The sequence below is a fragment of the Lates calcarifer genome, linkage group LG19 (genome assembly GCF_001640805.2).
Source record: "Lates calcarifer isolate ASB-BC8 linkage group LG19, TLL_Latcal_v3, whole genome shotgun sequence".
NCBI classification, from domain to species: domain Eukaryota; kingdom Metazoa; phylum Chordata; class Actinopteri; family Centropomidae; genus Lates; species Lates calcarifer.
The window spans coordinates 14742466-14762456 of record NC_066851.1 but is presented as its reverse complement, the minus strand read 5'-3'; the positions used below and the strand labels follow the sequence as shown (position 1 = coordinate 14762456).

Genomic DNA, 19991 nt, shown 5'->3' with positions numbered 1-19991 from the left:
AAAGATCTTAACATTTGCTGCTTTCTGCTTCTCAAATGTGAAGATTTGATGGTTTCCTTTGTCACATGATAGTAAACTGAATATCTTGATGGTGATCTTCATAACCTGGATTATTCCTGGTATTAACACTCAAGGCACTACACTGTAAGCAAGCTAATGTTTTAATATTGCCTAAACTGTTTTTCCACTTTGTTTTTTTCATGTGGATTTTGATAATAATACTTGTTCATGGCTGAAATAATATCAGACTGTTTCTCAATATGTGTTTCCATCCCACTAAGCAATAACAATATCCATTCTTATTTGCATGCACTTGCAACACATGACGTCAATTGTTAATGTACTGTAATTCCACACTGATGTGATCAAACTACACTAACAGCAGGGGCTCTGTGCATAAACCTTGATGTGCGGAGTGGCAGTAATACTACCGCCGACAGGCTGGGTTTGACATTCCCAGTGGTTTGATTCTCCCAGGCAGAAAACCTCAATATTTTAATTTAATCCCCAGAGCAGTCATTTAGCCACTCCATAATCCCCAGGTCCAGTGCTTAGTCTGATAATTACCCTTATTGGACACCCATAATGATTAGTTTTTGGTTTCACCCAAAGCAGTGCAGGCAGTTTCATAGGGCGGTCGTGGCGTTCTGCGGAGTGGAAAACCAATCATGCGTGGTATAGCCCAGGTCATAAAAGAGGAGAAAGGGGTATGATTATTACTTCGCATGGCAGGCGACAACTCCCGGACAGGACGTGGTGCAAACTCTGGTCTTTGTGTAACTTCCACTCCTTGGCATCTAGGACACTTTAAAGATCACAAAACAGGTGGTGGTGGCGCTCCTACTGTGTCAGCATTAACAGCTATCACTGCACCCATGTTCAGTTACAGGGACGAAGGTCAAAGGGGGCATCTGCTGGGAATCATCCCTCCTGAGAGCTACAGCAACCAAACCACGCTTGAAGCATAATTTCCCAAGACTGTAAATGCGCGGATCAAGCAATAATCAGGGAAAATTTAGACATCTCACTCTTCACTTGCTGCTACTCTCATTTGATTTTCCCTTTTGCAAGTTCTCCCAGCATTTCCAAACTGACAGCATAAACTGCTGACATTCCCTCCACATGCGGTGTAATAATCCCCCCCACCACCACCACCAAAAATACCAAAGGAAACACTTTTCACACGTCTACCACCATGACCAAGCTTACCATGCAAGTGCCTGTGCTGAGCCCAGGAGGAAAGTGGATTCACAGCAGCACGAGCCGGTGGCTCAGCTGGTATAATCTACAGCTGGCTAGGAGGGCGAGCCTTACTGGAAAGTCATCAGCAATTTTTTCGTCTCCTCCATGTCTGAAACAGGTCAAGGCAGGTCCCCTCCATCTCCTTCCCTACTCTTTACGAGCCCCACCTGGCAGATTAGTATTCCACCACTACAGCTACCTTTGCTGCTGTTGACACTTGTGCATGCACACACACACACACACACACTGCTCTATTACTGTTCTGGTGAGGCAGCACAGGGCACATGCTGTTGTTATATAATAAAGTATCCAAGTAGGGCTGCAATTTAGGATTATTTTAGCTATTGTTTAATGTTTTACTTGCTAAAGTTTCTGCAGATTCCATCTTCAAATTGAGTCCAAATCAGTCCAGTCCAAATCACAGATGGATAAAAGCAGACAAAAGCAGGAAACAGAGAACATTTGGCTTTTTTCCTTTAACTATTGTAACTTTAAATGACTATGGAGTATTGTTGATCCATTTTCTGTCTGTGGGCTACTAGTTTTCAGCACTACTTTTCAAACTAACTTTCAGCACTAGATCCAAGGAAAATTCAGCTCTTTTGTGGTCACATTAAAAGTTGTCCACCACCCAAAGACTGACCAGTGCACTCAGAAAACATGTGCACAACTCATTTGGTTCAGAATGCCCTCCAGCTGCTGTCAAAATGGCTCAATTAAAAGTGAACTCATTCAACAGATTAAAGACTTAAATACAAGTGCTGATCGATATTCACTCCTAATGTAAAATCACTGCACTGCAATAATTATACAGTTGTTTCTGTAAATCCTCCATTGGCCATACATAGGTAAGTGTAATACAGTGACGCTGGTAATCAATTATGATTTCATAGTGCCTGAATTGTGACATTTTTCCCCACATCTCCTCCCACACCTAAGCATACCCAAAATATTTTGGCCAGATATACCGTGTATGCTACCTGACATGAATAACTGCACAAGCACAAACCACTATCACAAATCATATTTCCCGCATGAAAATACAGTATCTAATTTCTGTAAACATACTATGAAGCGTGGGAAATATATTGAAATATGTTGGTGAATGAGTAAGCACAGTTTTCCTCTCTTTTTGTGCTGGTGTTTTAGGGGAAAATGGGGCCAAAACAGTGGCTCTGTAGTCCGGTACAGAGAGCTGATATGCTAGCTTATCTGGTCCATGGTGAATGTCATCAACAGAAACTGAAATATTTTGACTTCATTTATAAAAAAAAAATACCCAAAATAAATTGGAGGAATATTGTTCACAGCCAAGGTACATTTTTAAACAGCTCATGTCAGATAATGTCCTTAACATGCATTCGTCAAAACGTGGACAATATCAAAGTCTAGAACAGGTAGCAACGAAGTACACATCAATTTTTGTTTGTTTTCAACGCCATGTTTTTAACTATAGCTTGTCATGTAGTAGTCTATATGAAAAAGCCTGACGCTGTAATGCGCGTAGACACGAGCAAATCACAAACATGTAACAATTATAGCGCTTAAAATGCGTGAAACGTTGTAAAAACTGCCACGTGTAAACGAAATAAGATTTAAATGGTTAAAATTAAGATACATTTTAACCACCTGAGGTTTTCGCTGCAGTCCTGGATGCTTCCTTTTGGCTACAAAACGAGCAGAGACGGAGGAGGAGAAGGACGACGACGAGGAGGAGGAGGAGGAGGGTTGAAAAACTTGCCGCAGTTCAGACTTCTGCAGTCCCGACTCACTGGGTCCAACTCAGGAAGCCGCTGTCTGAATCCCCAAACACAGTTCCCATGTTCCCCATCCAACATAAAACACACCAAACAATAAAAAGACTCCAAAGTTTACCTTAGCGGTTCCACCGCCGAGTCAGAAAAACGCTACGGTAAATCCACAACTTCCCACGGTTCATGAGTTCATGCGGACGATAGGACTCGCTGTTGCCGACACCGCGAGGACAAGTTCATCCATATATTCTTAGACAAGACCAGAGAGTTGGAGGCGACAGGGGGATCTGCGTTTTTGGTTTCCCCCCTTTCCCGAATGCGCTCTCGTCGGTCCTTTTCCTCTCGGATATTCCCCTCCCTGGCCCGTTTCAGATCAAACCATCACATTCCACCGCGTCCTTAACAATGAAAAAAGGTGGGTTTTCCTTTTCTGCTGCCGGAGGACCCACCCCTCGGGATGACTCTGCCCGGCCTGACCGCAAAGAGAACGCCCTTCCCGGCTTCGAGGTCCCGCCTCTCTCCCCGATACAACATAAGCAAGTCTGGCCGGTGAGGTTGTGTATATTGTCCGTGTATCCTAATAAACTCTCTCTCTCTCACACACACATACACATTTTACACATTAATTGCTGCTGATGAACAGCACTGAACAACATATGGTCTGCACGAGTTTCCACATTAATATTATAGCACCATTTTTAGTAATACCATTGGGAATATAAAATACTATTAACAATACGATTACTTTAAGCTTACCATAATGTATGATACTTTAACTCCCTATTGCATTATTAAAAGTAGTGATACAGGAATTAAATACCAAAAGTAGTATTAAGTCACCATAAACTCAATGAGTAACACCTGTAACAATGTTAGAGGGCTGAAGTAAGCAAAGGAGGCAAAAATACAAATAAGATGACTATAAATGTACTTTCCAGTAGCACAGACATGTTATAAATCCCTACTGTATCATTATAAAGCTTTTTCGGTTGCATTCTAGTTTCCATAAAGAAACTGACTGCCACAAAGATGCTGATTACTCTGCATGTGATACTAAATGCCATAAATAAAGATATGCAACTTTTGTGGTGTCAGGTAAAGAAATACATGTGGCATCACTGTGTTTAATGTGGAATTTAAGGAACAGGTTCTCCAAGTCCATGCAAGTCTCCATGCATGCAACCAACAACCTAGGCCCCAATTTGACAACTATGAATCTTTAAAAAATGCATTTTTATACCAGTATACCTCAGTGTATTTATTAAAACAATCTGATCAGCTTTGCATTTTCCTGATTGTTGTGGTGAATACAGTAGGTGAAACAGCGCCACAATCACTACTTCTTATCAAGGCCTAACTATTCTCAGTCTACTGTTGAGAGTTGCTGGGTCATTCAGGGGCTTGAACCATTTTCAAGTCCAAACCCGGAGCAGCTCAGACAGCCTGACCCTCAAAACAGACACATGGATCGATCTCTGCTGTCACTCAGTGCAACCTCTCCACTATCTCTGTACCAGAACATTGATACATACTCCTTGGCTTTTAACTGCTGCCACTGAGAATGCTATCTTCAAGTGCTCTGTAGTAATGCTGCATGATAACTGTAACTGAGGTGTATTGTTTTCTCTGTTATTACAGCGTGATTATGGCGGGGCAGTAAATTCTTCATTGTGGGTTTATTATCTTTTTAGTTACGTAACTGTGGAAATTATTTCAGTGTGATGACAAAATACCTCTTGATCCTTATGAATGTGAAAGGCATCCAGACAACCAGGTGAAGCCCTGCCTACGCACACCACGCACACACACACACACACACACACACACACACACTGTTTGTTTTTGTATCTCTTGAACTGTTTGGACTGATTCTTGCGAAACACCGCTTGATTTGGCAGCAGGGGGGGGGTTATAACCACCGCCATCATTTTAGGACTTTGCTCTATTATCAAAAACAAAATCTATGCTGCCTGGCCGCCATTGAAAAGTAACATCAACAGGACATTGTTGCTCTCTGAGAAAGGGAGAGGCTGGAAGATACAGTTGTAGGACGTCAAAAGCCTAGCATTTATCAGTGACCTTGACGGCGTCAGTGTGACTTAAAAGATTGCGCAATTAAAAACGGCCCCTTGTCGGGATTCTCACAGTCAAGCCTTTGTTTCTTTCTTGTTAGACATCCCTACCTCTCAAATAGCCACAATGTTCTACTCATATCACTTGACATAACGGGCTAGGTGAGGTATACATAATGTCACACTGTTGCTCTCTCCAGATGGGGAAAAGGCCAAAGATACCAAGTCAACAAAGAGAAATTAAATCCTTTCAGAGGCTGCTGTAAGCTAAAGGCATAACCAGGCATGCCCAGACACCTCAATGCCACAGCAAGAAAGCCAAGCACAGGTGTATGTGAATATATATGTGAATGTGTGTATAAATGTTATGTGTTTCTGCATATTTCTTACATTAATATGTCTTCAAAGACAAAGACAGAGTGGGAGAGAAATATAGTTGTAGAATATGGGCTTCTCTTTCATTTTCCAGAGGCTCTGGTCTGGTGTAGACAGTGCAACAACCCTTGATCTATGATGAAGCAAAGCACAAAAAAAAAAAAAAAAAAATCCAACAAAACAAATAGACATAGTGAGATGACATATAAGTAAAGACAGGCATGGAAAATGCTTCTTTTTATGAGGATGTGTATCGGTCATGTTTCATCCATCTTGAGAGGTTTGGCTCATGCACAGACAAGTTCCTGTCATTTGGGGAATTTGCCTTAATACATCAAAAGATATAAATGCAAATGCATAATACAGGCTGCGATCTCGTGCACGAGGACAAGGTTTCAGGGAATGTAATCCCCCTACAGTGCATACTGTGGGACATGCAGACAAGCTGAATCAGGAAGAGCTGTGTTCTGGCCAACATCCTTCCTAATCACAAACATCCTTCACCAGCCAGAAACATTAACTTGTTTGTTGCAATAAGAATTTGTGGGCGAACAGCACAAATCATAATCAAATTACCTAACAGATTGTCTTTCAAAAGGAAACCCACATGATTTTGCTGTTTGCGTTTCACATTTTAGGTATTTTATCTTATCCAGAGGGACTCGCAGAGACTGAAACAGCAGACTAATCTCAAATAATCCTGTGTAGATCACCAAAATTACAAGCAGCCAATAGTACAGAGTGCAAGGATTGGGTCAATAGTCACCTGACAATAGTATTTTGACTGCAAAATGAGCATGTAAGAAATAAAATGAAACCAAAAGTAGGATGATTTAATGCCACAATATGGCTTATACTGGAGCTTTCCTGCTTTATGTCCTTTTTACAGTGAGGATAAGGATTAATGTGCTTAATTCACTGTGCTCTCAGAGTGGGTTATGGCTGGTATTTAAACAGATGTAACTCGGGTGGATCAAAAATGTGGGGCAGCTTGTCATGTAGGGAAACATGTACTTATCCAAAGTCATCAAGCACTGACAACATGTTAACCTTACATCTATGTAGTGTGCAGCTAAGTTTGAAGAGCTGCTCAATAATGTCATATCAATCTCAATTGCACAAAATCATGACACTCTCTCTGAGGTAAATCGCCAGTGGAGGATGTCCAGCATTTCCTGCTGAGTTGAGATATTTGTGGTTTTTATGTCTCAATAAGGAAATAGACCGAATGTCCCATGAGAGGGAGAGAGATCCAAATCCTTTGATAGGTATGAAAAAGTTCCTGTCTTGCTGTCAGGTCCTATTATTTTGAAGTACAGATGCCTCAGCCTGTCTAGCTCACCCTCACATGGCCCTCTCTTTCTCACTGCAGGGGGACATTCCTCAAACCTCAGCTTCTGGCATGCAGTAAATCTGCCTGAGAGAGACCTACACTCTCTGGTCTGCCAAGAACCCTCTGCCAGGCAAGATGTGCAGTAAAACGCTACCTATTTCTTGAGTCTCGTCCCTAATACTTTCTTTCTTTCTGAAGGGCCTGAGCACGCAGCCACGGCCTTCCTGACTGTAAAATATCCCACCAGGGCATTTCATGTCAGCCAAAGGCAATGTGCCATGGATCAAGGTCAGGTAAAGGAGCAACTGTGAAAAGGTGTTAATGGGACAAGAAGAGCTCCAAACAGGCAGCTCCCTCCCTTCCTGCCTGCCTCCCTGAGGAATGCATGAGTCTGACTTCTGTCTATATAGTTCTTCCAAGGCAATAGTGTGCTATCCCATACAAAAAAAAAAAAAAAAAAAAAAAGCTGTTTAGGTGCTGGCAGCATTCCCTCAATGTGTCTCTGCACACCTGGACTGAAAGTCAACCACTCCTTGAGAGAAAGAATTCCTTGGACTGCCTTGTGCAGCAGTGCAGAACATCAGGGATCACCTGCAAGAATCTGTATCTGATTATTTTTCCATTTTTTCAGGGCCATTTGGAGGCCACTCAGAAGAGCCCATTTAAGAAAAAGGAATCGAGTGGCAGGCAGGAGCCAGAGGCAGGTGTAAAGCCTATGGTAGAATTTGTGAAGCATATCACTACTGCCAGTGTAACATGGGAAGTCTATATTTGAATCCAACTTTACACTGCAAAACACTGCAACCTGCTTCAATTTAAAAGAACAAACCTTTGCCTGCTAAACTTGAATGATTTGTTCAAAGTCAGATCATTAGTTGTTAAAATGTAAAACCAGCTAAGTCAAGTTCACTGATATAATGAGTTTCAGGTCAGTGTTTCGCTGTCTGGATTGTCAAATTTTCTGTTTTGGTTTGCTTTCACCACTCTCATGGCACCATTTTGTTACTGTTAATGTTATGATAATGTTACTCCAGTATCTGCTGGATGTTAACAAGCTTGCTATACTTATTTAAAAGGTGATAATATGTCAGTGTTGTGTTTACAGCTTGTCAACTCTGCCCACCAGTTGTGAAGCCAGTTCCTCCTTTGTCACATGGGCTGTCTCTGCTCCTGCAGAGAGTCAATTTAGCATCTTTTAGAGTCAATGCACACATCTGCTCCAGAAAAACAGATTAACTAATGAGTTAATTTAGTCTTCAGGGTAAATATAAAGCCACAGCCAGCAGCTGGTTAGCTTAGCTTAGCACAAAGACTGGAAACAGAGGGAGACAGCCAGTCTGGCAATTTTTTTTGCTAAGCTAAGCTAAGCTAAGCTAAGCTAACAGGGCTAACAACGACAACAAAAAACATGTTGAAATGTTGAACTAAAATGTTCACTTAGTGTTAAAAGATACAGCAACTTTTTATCATTTGTATTTTCTTTAATTACAAGAAACATGGTTTCTGGAGAGTTTTAACCTTCAAACAAAGCATGCTAACTATGCTATGCTAATATATTTCTAAAGATCCGAACACTCAGAAATTAATTTATTCAACTCATCATTTCAAGTCACATGACTTGAACAAAACTCATGTGTATAAGTTTAAGATATGTTTAAATACTTGTTTATGGTTACACATATCTAATATGATACTTTGAAACCAAACCACATCTCACATAAGCTGCTCTCCATTTCATGACCAAGACAAATCTCAGTGACTTGCTGTGGAATCTTTTGAATCCACACCCAAACCGCGAGCAACAAGATGCATGTGAAAAGATTTTTACAGTGTAAGCCTGTATACCAAGCAGTGGCACAGCATGTCTGGCAATCATGCAGGGCACAACCACCAAAAAGCTCTGCTCTCTTGTTCCACTGCCAAGCCATAATAACAGCAATAAGGTTGGGGAGGCTCGTTAACCTTAATCTAGGAATTACACTGTGGCACCAGGGAGAGGAGGACGTGTTGCGTTGTGTGCTTGTACATAGGAGGTGGAATTAAATGTTTACCACGGGAGGGGTGTGTTGGTGCTGCTTTGAACTACACCCTGAGAGAGGGAGGGAGAAAGAGAGAGGTGGTTCATGTAGTTCACAGAGAGCTGTGTGGAGCTTCACCTGGACTAGAATCACTCCACCACTGTGCACTACCCCCCTTTTTTATTAGCCTCTTTCTCCCCCATGTGGTTAAAATACATTACTACACCTTTGCCTCAGCTGCTGATGACTAAGAACCAGTTTAACCTCTTGTCATTATTACATGCACTAGGGATTTATCTGGATAATATTAATGAAAATTGGGTTTTGTAGGGGCTAAGAGCACCACACAATAAATCAATGGTAGGCTAAAGCTAGCTAGGTATATTATGTATTTGTAAGTACTTATCCCTGAGTACCTTTTGTAAATTTATGAAATACACACACACCTTTGGGCATCAATGACAATCACAATTTAATATTAATAATGAAAACACACATCAAAGCATTGTTTCATCCTTTGGTCACACAAGCATATGTGTATTTGTGTGTTTTGTTATATGATTTTATGTAGTTTGCCAACATTAGGTGAAGACATAGTGGGTGTGCTACTGACTAAAAAAGCCATTGCTCCTTAAAATGCAGGTCCCAGATGAACTATGACTAAAGAACATACAGATGACATTAAGTTCAACATCAATCAAATTTCTATTTATGCAAATAAAGCAGTTAATTGTCATCATTCAGGCTACTAACCCCAGTCATGACTTAGAGATTATAAACTTGTTTCATTAGACATCTGACAGCCTGTAAATTATTTACAGGCGTTAATTAAAAGTATAATGTTGGTTATGAAAATAAAATAAAACTTGCTCAGACTGACTTTTTCAGTTTTGCAGTGCTGTGACAATTTGAGGGGATAAGTGTTTTTAATTCTAATGAATTAATGAATTTAATCAAACATTAGACTATGTTGTGAAAATGACCCATTATAGCTTTCTAATATGTCGAACTTGTGCCACAGAAGAATCATGATTTAATGAACTACACCATATTATCGCAGTCGTCTTCACGCGCTCTAAACAATAAAACACTGGAACGAGGAAATACCGACTGCAAAACCCCACGATTGCTCCAAAGTGGGCAACTCCTTTCATTTTGACGGACAGGAACCAAGACGGGAAGCTGTAAATGTGAGTGTGCTGGTTGCACCACGTGGGGTTTTCCCAAGAAAACTTAAAGAAGTTCACACCTCCTTCATCAAACACTCCCACTGATCATGACACGCACACCTCGTCTGACAAACTAACAGTGCTTTAGATGAACGTCAGAGCGAACGAAGCATTCATATTGTTCTCATCCTGAGAGATATTAGAGGAGAAGAAGCAGTCTGGTAAGTCTAATTTGCGCTTGTACTCTTCTTCTTAACAAAAAGACAAAAAAAAAAAAAAAAAAAAAAAAAAAAAAAAAAAAAAAAAAAAAAAAACGACATGTCATGGCGTGTAGATGAAGCCTTATACAGTTAAACCTGTTTAAAACTGTGGAGCTGATGTAGGTAAATCAAAAATAGAGCAAGCTGGATGATCCGAAAACTCACCAGTTAGCAGAGAGTCAATCATTAGCAATCAAATAACCAATTTTAAGGTGGGGCACAAAGAAAGCCATTGTTGAGAGTAAAGCTTTTAATTTTGAAAACTAGATTGATTTCTGGTGATTGCTTTTTGATTTCTATAGTGCTGAAAGATTGGTCAATGTATGAATCGATCAAATATCGTTATAGAAAAGGTCACCTTTTATACTTTCTCTCTATCTTTCTTTTTTCGATATCATTACAAAATTATTATTATTATTTTTTTAATTGTAATAAAGTTAAAATTTTGGGATATGATTGGCAAATTATAATTTATTTTTTTGTGACATTTTTCTCCTCAAACATTACTCTCATTATTACGTTATCATTAAGTGAATCACTGATTAACCATTAATAAAGGCATTAATTACAGCTTATAAACCCTTATAGAAGGGTGTCCTATCAGATAAAATGGCACCAAAAACAATAACAAGTGTGAACTTTTACTATGTTGAAGACATGGTATATTAGAGTGTGTTACCATATATATATATATATATATATATATATATATATATATATATATATATATATATATATATATATATATATATATATATATATATATATATATGTATATATATAATATATATATATATATATATATATATATATATATATATATATATATATATATGTTGCTTGTTTTGAGATTCAAATAACCAAGTCAAAAAAGGGAGATGCATGAAATGATCCCTGCTTCCGTTTTTGTTGTTGCTTCACTTCACTTCACTTGCATTTCTTCATCACAAGCCAGGGGGTGTCTATATGGCTGGTATATGTATCCATGGCTAGGTTGTCAAATCAGAGACAGAAAATGATCACATTATTAATATGGGTCATTTTAAATACAAAACAACTGTGTGTACATTAGAACAACTTCTCTAATTGTGTCATCTAGAAAACAAGGTGTACAGTGTTTTGACCAGACTGTGCACTTTTAAAAATTCAGTGTTAATTAATTGCGACAGACTAAACTGGCTGGAAATGAGTCATCAAACATGTTTAAGTTTCTAAGTGCTAATATACCTGGAAACATTTCTGCCCAATTTTCCAATGGGGGTGTATGAATTTGTCATCTGTTATGAAAACAACAAGCTTACTGTCTTACTGTAAATGAACATACAGCATGGATGACACCTACCTTTCTAACATTACCTGGTCATGATTTATTGTAATTGCAGAAACAAATGCTGGCAAATGCTCCAAAGCCTTAGGGGGCTTAGAGTTTGCAATTCTAAAAGTCTGTTCATTTATAGTATAGTCCAAGGATCACGAGGCAATTGAACCTTTGCTCAGCTCTGTGACTTTCTATTTTGATTCTGAGACGTTGCTCACTTTTATTGAAATAACACTCTTCTACTGGGATTGTGAATGTTGAGTGATGTAATAAAAATTGTTACATATTTGCCTGACATGATTTAGTTCAGTCACATGAAAGGAGTAATAGCAGTACCTCTTTCAGTATCAACCTTCTGTGTTTGACTAATCATCTTTTTATGATCTGGGCGATAAACCTCAGTGGTCACAGGTTCCACTTTATCAATGATCTGTGACAGATATTTCAAATACTGTGCTATGCTGTGCTGTTTTCCTGGAAGAGATAATTTGAATCTAACAGAGAAAATACGCCTCAGAGAATAAAAACAGCCATTTCTACGTACGAGCTAGTAGTAGCATTGAGTTAGTTTTGTTGACCAAAAAATTTATCTCTCAGCTTTTCTGTCAAATTCTTCAACACCTCAGACATGCTCATTAGCACATTTGCCTTAACACGAAAACCTCTCAAACTGGTAGTGTCACAGTAGCAATGTCTTCATCTTGAAATGTTAGTGCAGTGTCACTTTACAGGGGATCATTTCACAAATGCCAAGTTTTCTGTGCCACAGTTGTTCTGATTATGTGGACCAGGCAGACTCCAGAGGGGACAACAGGCCTCTGATACAGAGGGGAGGATGTGACAGTAATATACTGTGTGTGATGTACTAGATCAGGGGGAGAGGTAGACACAGAGGAGGAGAAAGGATGAGTCAACATACTGCCAATGAGGATGTCAAAGCACAGACATGTTCAGGAGGGTTGCACCATGTGTGTGTGTTATAAGGCCAAATGTCAGACAAGGAGAGTTAGAAGAGGATTTACATTTTGTTCTTCCTTTCTAAATAGTTCTGTCTGTCATAGTTCACATTTACAGGAAGGTGAACTGTGAATGAGAGAAACCTGTGAACAGACTGTTGATCGGTTGTCCTCTATGATTTTATTTAGTTGGCTTTAGAGGATGTTCGACCTTATTATTAGGTTATTGTATGCAAACCTGACTGAAAAATAACACAAAGAAACCTAATTTTAATGTCTTTCATGTGCTGTCACAGTTCATTTGACATTTGACTGGCTTTATTTTAGCAACAAGAAAGGGACATGTGGACGGATATGCCTTTGACACAATGGTTAAATGGTTTGAATAAGTAACACTTGGTGGGTGTTGGTGTGTTCATCTTAAAGTTTTGAGAACTGCACAAGTGTCTCAAAAAATGTCCATAAGTAACAGCAATGGGCAACAAAAATATTAAAGAGCAGCTCTGCAAACAAATCTTCTTCAATGACACCACCCGACACACACACCTCAAACCACTTTCATATGTGTTTATTTCTAACCGACCCTAACCGCTTTGTTCTAATCTGACCATCAAAGTGAAACTCCTGTAGATAGCTTGGATCACGTCTGCTGCTCAGATAAGCCCCTTTGAAGTAAAAGCACCACTAGAACGCTTCATGTTATGTTACACCGGTACTAATATGTTTTGTCTTCCACAGACAGACATGTTTGATCCAACCACAGAACGAGCTGTCGTGACAGGAAACTCTGGTCCGGTCCCTACAGCCAGCAATGTCTCATTCTTGGACTCTGAGTTTCGTTATGTCCTCTTCCCAGTTGCCTATGGCATCATCTTCATCCTGGGCCTCTTTGCTAACCTCTACGTGCTGTTCGTCCTGCAGTCCCTCCGGGAAGCTAAGGCCATGGGCGAAATCCGCATCTACATGACCAACCTAACCATCGCCGATCTCCTTTTTGTGTGCGCCCTTCCCTTCTGGGTCGGCTATTACAGTCGACACGGTAACTGGGTCTACACAGACTTCATGTGCCGGCTGACGGGGTCATTGTTCTTCATCAACACCTACTGCTCCATTCTCTTCCTCGGAGCCATCAGTGTCAACCGGTACTGGGCAGTTACCCGGCCTCTGGACGCAGCCTCCTCAGACCATAGGCGCCGTGGGATTATCGTGTGCATTGTCATCTGGGCATTGACCGTAGCGATGGCTGTTCCATTTCTGGTATCGCCAGGGACCAACACTGACGAGAACAACAACACTCGTTGTTTTGAGGGGTACCAGAGTGAAACAGATGTGCAGAAGAAAACAGTGGCTGCCTTTCATTTTGCAATAATTGCAATGTTTTTTGTCATCTTTTTTCTTGTTGTGGTGTGCAATTCCCTTATTGCTCGGGCATTACTCTCTCAAAAACCTCCTCAATCGGAATTTCAGATCTGCTACAATTACATCCAGGAAGTCCCACAGGACCATGTCCTCTGCAGCTCAAAGGCCCAGAGGGGTGAAACGGAGGGCTCTCCAGATGTTGCTGGCAGTGGTGGGAGTGTTTTCTCTGTGTTTCCTGCCCCACCACGTAATCCAAGGTTTCTGGACACTGGCGGTGTTGCAGATCAAAAACGGCTGGGGCCACGTGGACTGGGACCAGGATACTCTTCAGATGCTCAACGACGCGCATCAGATCACCTTGCTTCTCATGGGCCTCAACTGCATTTTGGACCCTGTAGTTTATTTCTTCGCCACAAGGAAGTTTCGAAGGTTCATCGTGTCCCACATTAAAAGGTTAGGAAAGGGGGAAGGGTGTTCAAACACAGTCATCTCTCAGATCTCTATGGACAGCAGGAATCAGAGCCAGAAACTTCACAGCGAGAACCAACAACCAGAAATGGATTGATTGAAACATCTGTAAACAACTGTTACTTGTATAGTATTTTTTCACCTCTGGAACTGTGGGCAGTTTAAGGTTTTATGTCACATAATGAGTTGACTTTACACCCTCATGTTCTCTTATAAGAAGTTTGGTGTGTGACACATTCTCTTGACTCTGACTCTGAATTTCACCAGACTTCAGCCTCCTTCACTTCCTGTGTGAAGCACAAGCTGGAAAGCAGAAGTTTTGCAAGCAGAAGAACTCATAAAAACATGTACAACTCTATAGTGACACTTTTATCAATTCTTAAAAATAACTGGTGTAACAACAGACACATTATTTAAATCCTCACACGGGTGTTGCTTTGCACAAAGTACATTGCATAAAAAGCAATGGAGAAGTTAGCATATATTTTAAACATATATTCAGAGCGTCACAACCTCTTCTGTGCTGTCACAAGATTACACATAGATGTCATCTTAGTGACTAACACCACCACCAATATGTGATGATGATGTTGTCGTTGTCATCACCCATCAAATAAGGCACGGGTTTCTCTAGCTTTGCCTGGACAAGCTCTGTCTTGTCTTGTGTTTTCTGAAACCAGGGAACAGGAGTAATAATGCTACAACTATGTTTACCCTCTGGCATCCAATATTGTGACATTACCATTATGTTTCATGGTAAAAATCCCATGATTGACTGTGACAAAGAAAGATGTATATATCTGCTGTATATGTAGCCTACTGTGCTGTGTTTTTAATATACTGTGAGCTTACCTGCTGTTGCAAAACAGATTTATGATGCATTTTTTATTAAGGGGAACAGCTTTTATTATGCTATATTGAATGCAAAATTTTGAAATGTGAAAAGTATTATTTTTATCTTTCAAAAGGAAAATATGCTGGTATTTGTAATAAACTACATCTTGTAATTCAAATTTTATTTGTCGATTTAATTTGCTGTATCGTGATGATGAAAGTAAATTGAAAAGTAATTTTCTGACTTATCAACAAGCGGGGAGACATGTATTCATCTGTGTGCAGAAGAAAATTAGTACATATGAGCTGAGGCACACAGAGAATTGTAGCAAGTTCTAGGTTTTATTAGCATGTACAAACACAGAGAAGGAAGGGTTTCTTACTGTTTCACATAGAACCTCAGAGCTTTGCGCTTTTGCCACATTCAGATTGTGTGAAATAACTCGAGTGAAGTTAGATTAGAATCAAACAAAGTATGCACATTTGTAGTAATTCCCATACAGACAAACACCACAGCGTTTGGTAAATTCTGTTTGTCAGGTTAATCATAATCTTAATTAAGATATTGAGTCACTGTTGCTGAACGAAACGCTGTTGGCGTCACTCTTCCTCTTTTTATTGTACGTCTCTGCATTCCCACGGGTGTTTACGACAGACTCGAATACACATTATCCCCCGTCATATTGGTGGGGTCCAGGTCACTGTAGGCTTTGTTGGTGCTTGTGTAATTCATGTACACATCTCCATCGCTCTCAGGTTGTGGGAAACCCCCCCTGGTGTAATGAGAAATGCAGTCAATCTGTTAATACATACATCCTTACTCAGCTGGTGTGTGTATGAATTTCCTGTCAAGACTTACTTTGGTGCCTTTTCAGCTCCAGGAAAACCTTTAAGAAAACCAAGAAAGTAGAATTATTCACAAAATATTTACTTAAAATCAAATCCCAATGTAAAATGCTCTATGATGTTCTTTACCTTTAGCTGCAGTGTTGGAGGTGGTCAGCATGCCACCAAATCTTTGCCAGCCCAGCCAACACAGAGCAGTGAAGATGATAATCAAGGCAAGGAGAGAAAGGACGAAGGCAGCTATTCCTAAATTCTCCTGCACTATTTACAGTTGGAGACAGAACAGGATTACAGGTGAAAGGCTGGGCCACTGAGCAGCTGTAGAAATATGTTCTACATTTACTGCATTTAGCAGTTATGGAACAACATCAGCATTGACTTAGAGTGGTGTTTCCAATATTTATTCTTCTTCTAGATTTGGTTTTTGGTCTCCACCAACTCCTGAGATAAATACTATATCTGGCTTTTTAGCAACTAAATGCTCCACAATATTCACCAGCTGATTTCTAACTTTGTCTGTCGGCTGTTTAGTACGAGGCAGGTGATATTTTAGAACAACTGCCTACTGTGGCCTTAAACATCACTGTGAGCTGTGCAAGTAATCCCAAAACAATTAAGGTGTGAGCCATAAAACCAAAACAATAAGCTGAAAGATGCAATAAATCTCTGTGGAGCCCAAAGGGGAAGTACAGTGTCGAGTTATAATTGTCTGCGTTTTGTCACTACCACCTACTTTTCACACATGCATAATGTAAAAATATAGACATAGTTATTTCGGTGTGTTTATGCAACAAAATGAAGGTCTGCTATTGATATCTGAAATAACAAGACTAGTCTAGACCTCAAAATCCACTCTCGCTATAGTTTTTTCAGTTGGTCTTCTTACTGTTATATAGATTTTGGCACCAAATTCTACTGGTATCTGTTCATCCACTGTGTAACCAGTTCCTCATTAATACAGGCTTTCCTTCATTGCATTCTTAACATCTTAAAACAAAACACAGTGTTTTCATCCAAATATGCAGCAAATCAAAACAGACCACCAACCTGTTGGCCGTGTGGCGATGATAAAGACTGTGAGGTTACGGCTCCAACGTTGAGATGATGGGCTCACAGCATAGCAGCGGTACACCCCACTTTTCTCTGGCTCGGTGAGGGTCAGGTCCCTACTGCTGCTCACCTCTCGCCAGTTCAGATCTTCTAGGTGGTGCCAGGACCAATTGACGTTGGCTGGCATGGTGAAAGCACTGCAGTGCAGGTTGACTGGTTGACCTGCTGCAACTGGGTAGTCTGGTACGACCTCCACCTGCAGAGCAGATAGCTTTTCCGGGAGGGTGGAGGTGGAGATAGTTGTTGCTGTGAAAGATAAAGACTGGAGGATGATCAATGAGGTAGAGTTTGAGATAAGATTTTGGAATTGCACAGATTTTAGCCTCACTAATGGTATGGTTCTAGGGATCCACCACTTTGGTCCAGAAAATCTATGCAATGGATTCCCAGATTTATTATCAGATTTCCAGATTTCCATGGTGCCCAGAGAATGACTCTTATTCACTTTGGTGATCCTCTGACTTTTTTTATAGTGCCACAGCAGGTCAAAGTTTTCATTTACCCAGTGAAATACTTCTCTCTCTTTCGCTCTCTCTCTCTCTCTCTCTCTCTCTCTTATATGTATATATATATATATATATATATATATATATATATATATATATATATATATATATGTATAATTTGGTATTTATACGTATAATTTGTATTTAGTGTTATACGTTCATACATTCATGTTCCTTAAAGGATGAACCCTAATTTTCTTAGGTTTGAATTCTTTGTTTTATGACTTAATACCTAAATGTTAAATTGCTGCATGTTAGCAATATTACCATTTATCCCAAAACACTTTTGTGCATTATACAGAGTTCAGGCTAACAGAGCTGTATTACCTTCCTCTGTAGTCATTGCCATGTTTGGAGTAAAGTGTGAAGGCAAGTTTGTAACCGCTGTAGTAACTGTGAAGACAACAAGAAGCACAAATAAATCAAAACAGTCCATTTGCAACTTATACGATACATTCACTAGTAGAAATGTCCTTACCTGTGCTCTCACATAAAAAGAACAGTAGAAAAAGAAAAAAGCCAGGCAGCATGTTGTTTTGAGATGAGTATAAAGAATATGCCGCAGTCACTTCAGGCAAATGGGAACAAGTAAATAAAAATCATGGCACAGGTGAGAATGAGGGAAGTGTGAGAACAGGAAATTGAAAGAGAGGGAAGTTTCAAGTTCCTTTTAAACAATATACAACAAAACAGATGCACTCCCCAATTTATTTATAAAGGGTAAGCAGTAATCCGCAGTATGTCCACTTACCTTGTTACTGAAAATCTTGCTATAACATTAAAACAACGGGCAAGGTGCACAGGAGGCAGAAAAAAATGGTCAAAATAGGAAAAATAACAATAGAAAAAACACAGAAACCTAGCTAAACAAAATCAAACCATAATAAGAATGATACAAATGCCAGAAACATGCATATAGATAATCAGAATTTAATCTAGTCTCACCTGTGAGAAGCTTCAGTTTGTAAAATTTAAAGCCTGTCAATCAATTCATGACCTGCAGGAAAAACAGTTAACCTGACGCCACAGAACTTTTAATGGTTTTTTAAATTTCAGAGCTGGCAGGCAAGTCTATCAGACACTCAACACACTTGGTTTCAAACATTTCATATCTCCAGAAGTGGTCACCTTCAGGCTCAGGCTGTGATGACAGCCAAGATTGTTGCTGTTGGATCAGTTTGACACCAGACTTCTCACCTGAGGCAAACACTCACTGGCTGCCTGAGTGGGTCAGGAGAAGCAAGTGGATTTCATTTGATTCTGATAAATGCATGGAGATGAATGACCAATATATTAGGCTTTATGTGCAAATGAAACCAACACACAAGGTGCACAAAATAGGAAAAAACTTTATAATCTCATTATATAATACAATAGTTGCTTAAAAAATAAAATACTACTACTGGGAAGATTAAAACACATTTTTGTTGAGACTGTGTCAGAGAAGTGGTAATTCAATTTTTTTAAGTTCCTAAATCATGGTCTGGATGTATGAAATGGCAACATATTGTTAGATATTCCTGTTACTTTGTCCAGCTTTGTACAACAGCAATAGTCAAAAAACACCCTGATATTCAGAAGAGCAGTAGTGAGGGGAATAATGAAGCCTGTTTACCAAGTGGTCCCAATCTTATGCTCAGTCAGATTGGGATCTGTCCACTACCTGGTATAGTCTTGTTTGACTCTCTATTTGGTACTGGAGTAGCGAAAATCAGCTGTTGGATGGCTTTTTCATACAGTTCTATAGAACTGCCCTGTAACTAACCCATGAACTTAAAGCTGAGGGCAGTGTTTGCTCGTTGTTTTAGGACATGGCATGAATATCCTTAAAATGAAGGAAGTGGTTTCTCTTGCATCAGACTCCACAAAACCGTTGCTAAAAGAAACACCTGCTGTGTCTTACTGCAATAAAACAAAACAACACAACATCTTGCGAAACAGGTTGTGGTTCAGTAACACAGTAGTGAAAGATACATTCATTTACTGAAGTGACTGTACAACCATTTCACCTCAATTATAAGTGAAAACACATTCAAGTACTGCAGCATTACGAAAGTGTTAAATGTAAAATAGTAGTAGTAGTATTTATTTATTATTATTTAGTAGTAGTATTTATACAGAATGGTTAGTGTCATATTACATTATAAATAGATGCATTATTAAATGCATTGTTTCAAGATTCATGGTTACTTTGTCAATTTCATTAAGCATTTGCATACATGTAGACATGAAATGGTTCTCACCAGCAGTCAGTGCTTAATAATTATTAAATTAATTAATATCAAAAGATTGCTGCATGTGAAATATCAACCTGCACAGTAACCAATAGTGATATCTGTCAAATAAATAAAGTGTGTAAATAAACACACCA

At 39.5% G+C, this 19991-nt stretch overlaps 3 protein-coding genes across 4 annotated transcripts in view; 1 reads left to right on the top strand and 2 right to left on the bottom strand.

The window, feature by feature from the left end:
* The window catches only part of luzp1 (leucine zipper protein 1), a 49708-nt gene extending 46230 nt beyond the window's left edge, over nucleotides 1–3478 (bottom strand). The window contains exon 1 of one of the 2 annotated variants that reach the window (XM_018663569.2): nucleotides 3118–3478. The gene's annotated coding sequence lies outside the window, so the exon portion shown is untranslated. The other variant, XM_051077992.1, reaches the window with a different exon arrangement.
* Nucleotides 3479–10034: 6556 nt separating this feature from the next.
* ptafr (platelet-activating factor receptor) lies at nucleotides 10035–15337 on the top strand. The gene is given in 3 exon segments (XM_018663745.2): nucleotides 10035–10184; nucleotides 13236–13976; nucleotides 13978–15337. Coding segments are annotated over 2 exon segments (1179 nt in total). The 5' UTR covers nucleotides 10035–10184; nucleotides 13236–13241; the 3' UTR covers nucleotides 14422–15337.
* Nucleotides 15338–15481: 144 nt separating this feature from the next.
* On the bottom strand, nucleotides 15482–18259 carry LOC108875078 (uncharacterized). Its single transcript, XM_018663746.2, has 6 exons — nucleotides 18099–18259; nucleotides 17948–18013; nucleotides 17052–17360; nucleotides 16134–16265; nucleotides 16018–16045; nucleotides 15482–15931 (listed from the first exon to the last, which is right to left on the bottom strand). The coding sequence occupies exons 1-6, from the start codon at nucleotides 18148–18150 to the stop codon at nucleotides 15805–15807; spliced, it is 714 nt and encodes a 237-aa protein (XP_018519262.1). The 5' UTR covers nucleotides 18151–18259; the 3' UTR covers nucleotides 15482–15804.
* Nucleotides 18260–19991: the final 1732 nt, after the last annotated feature.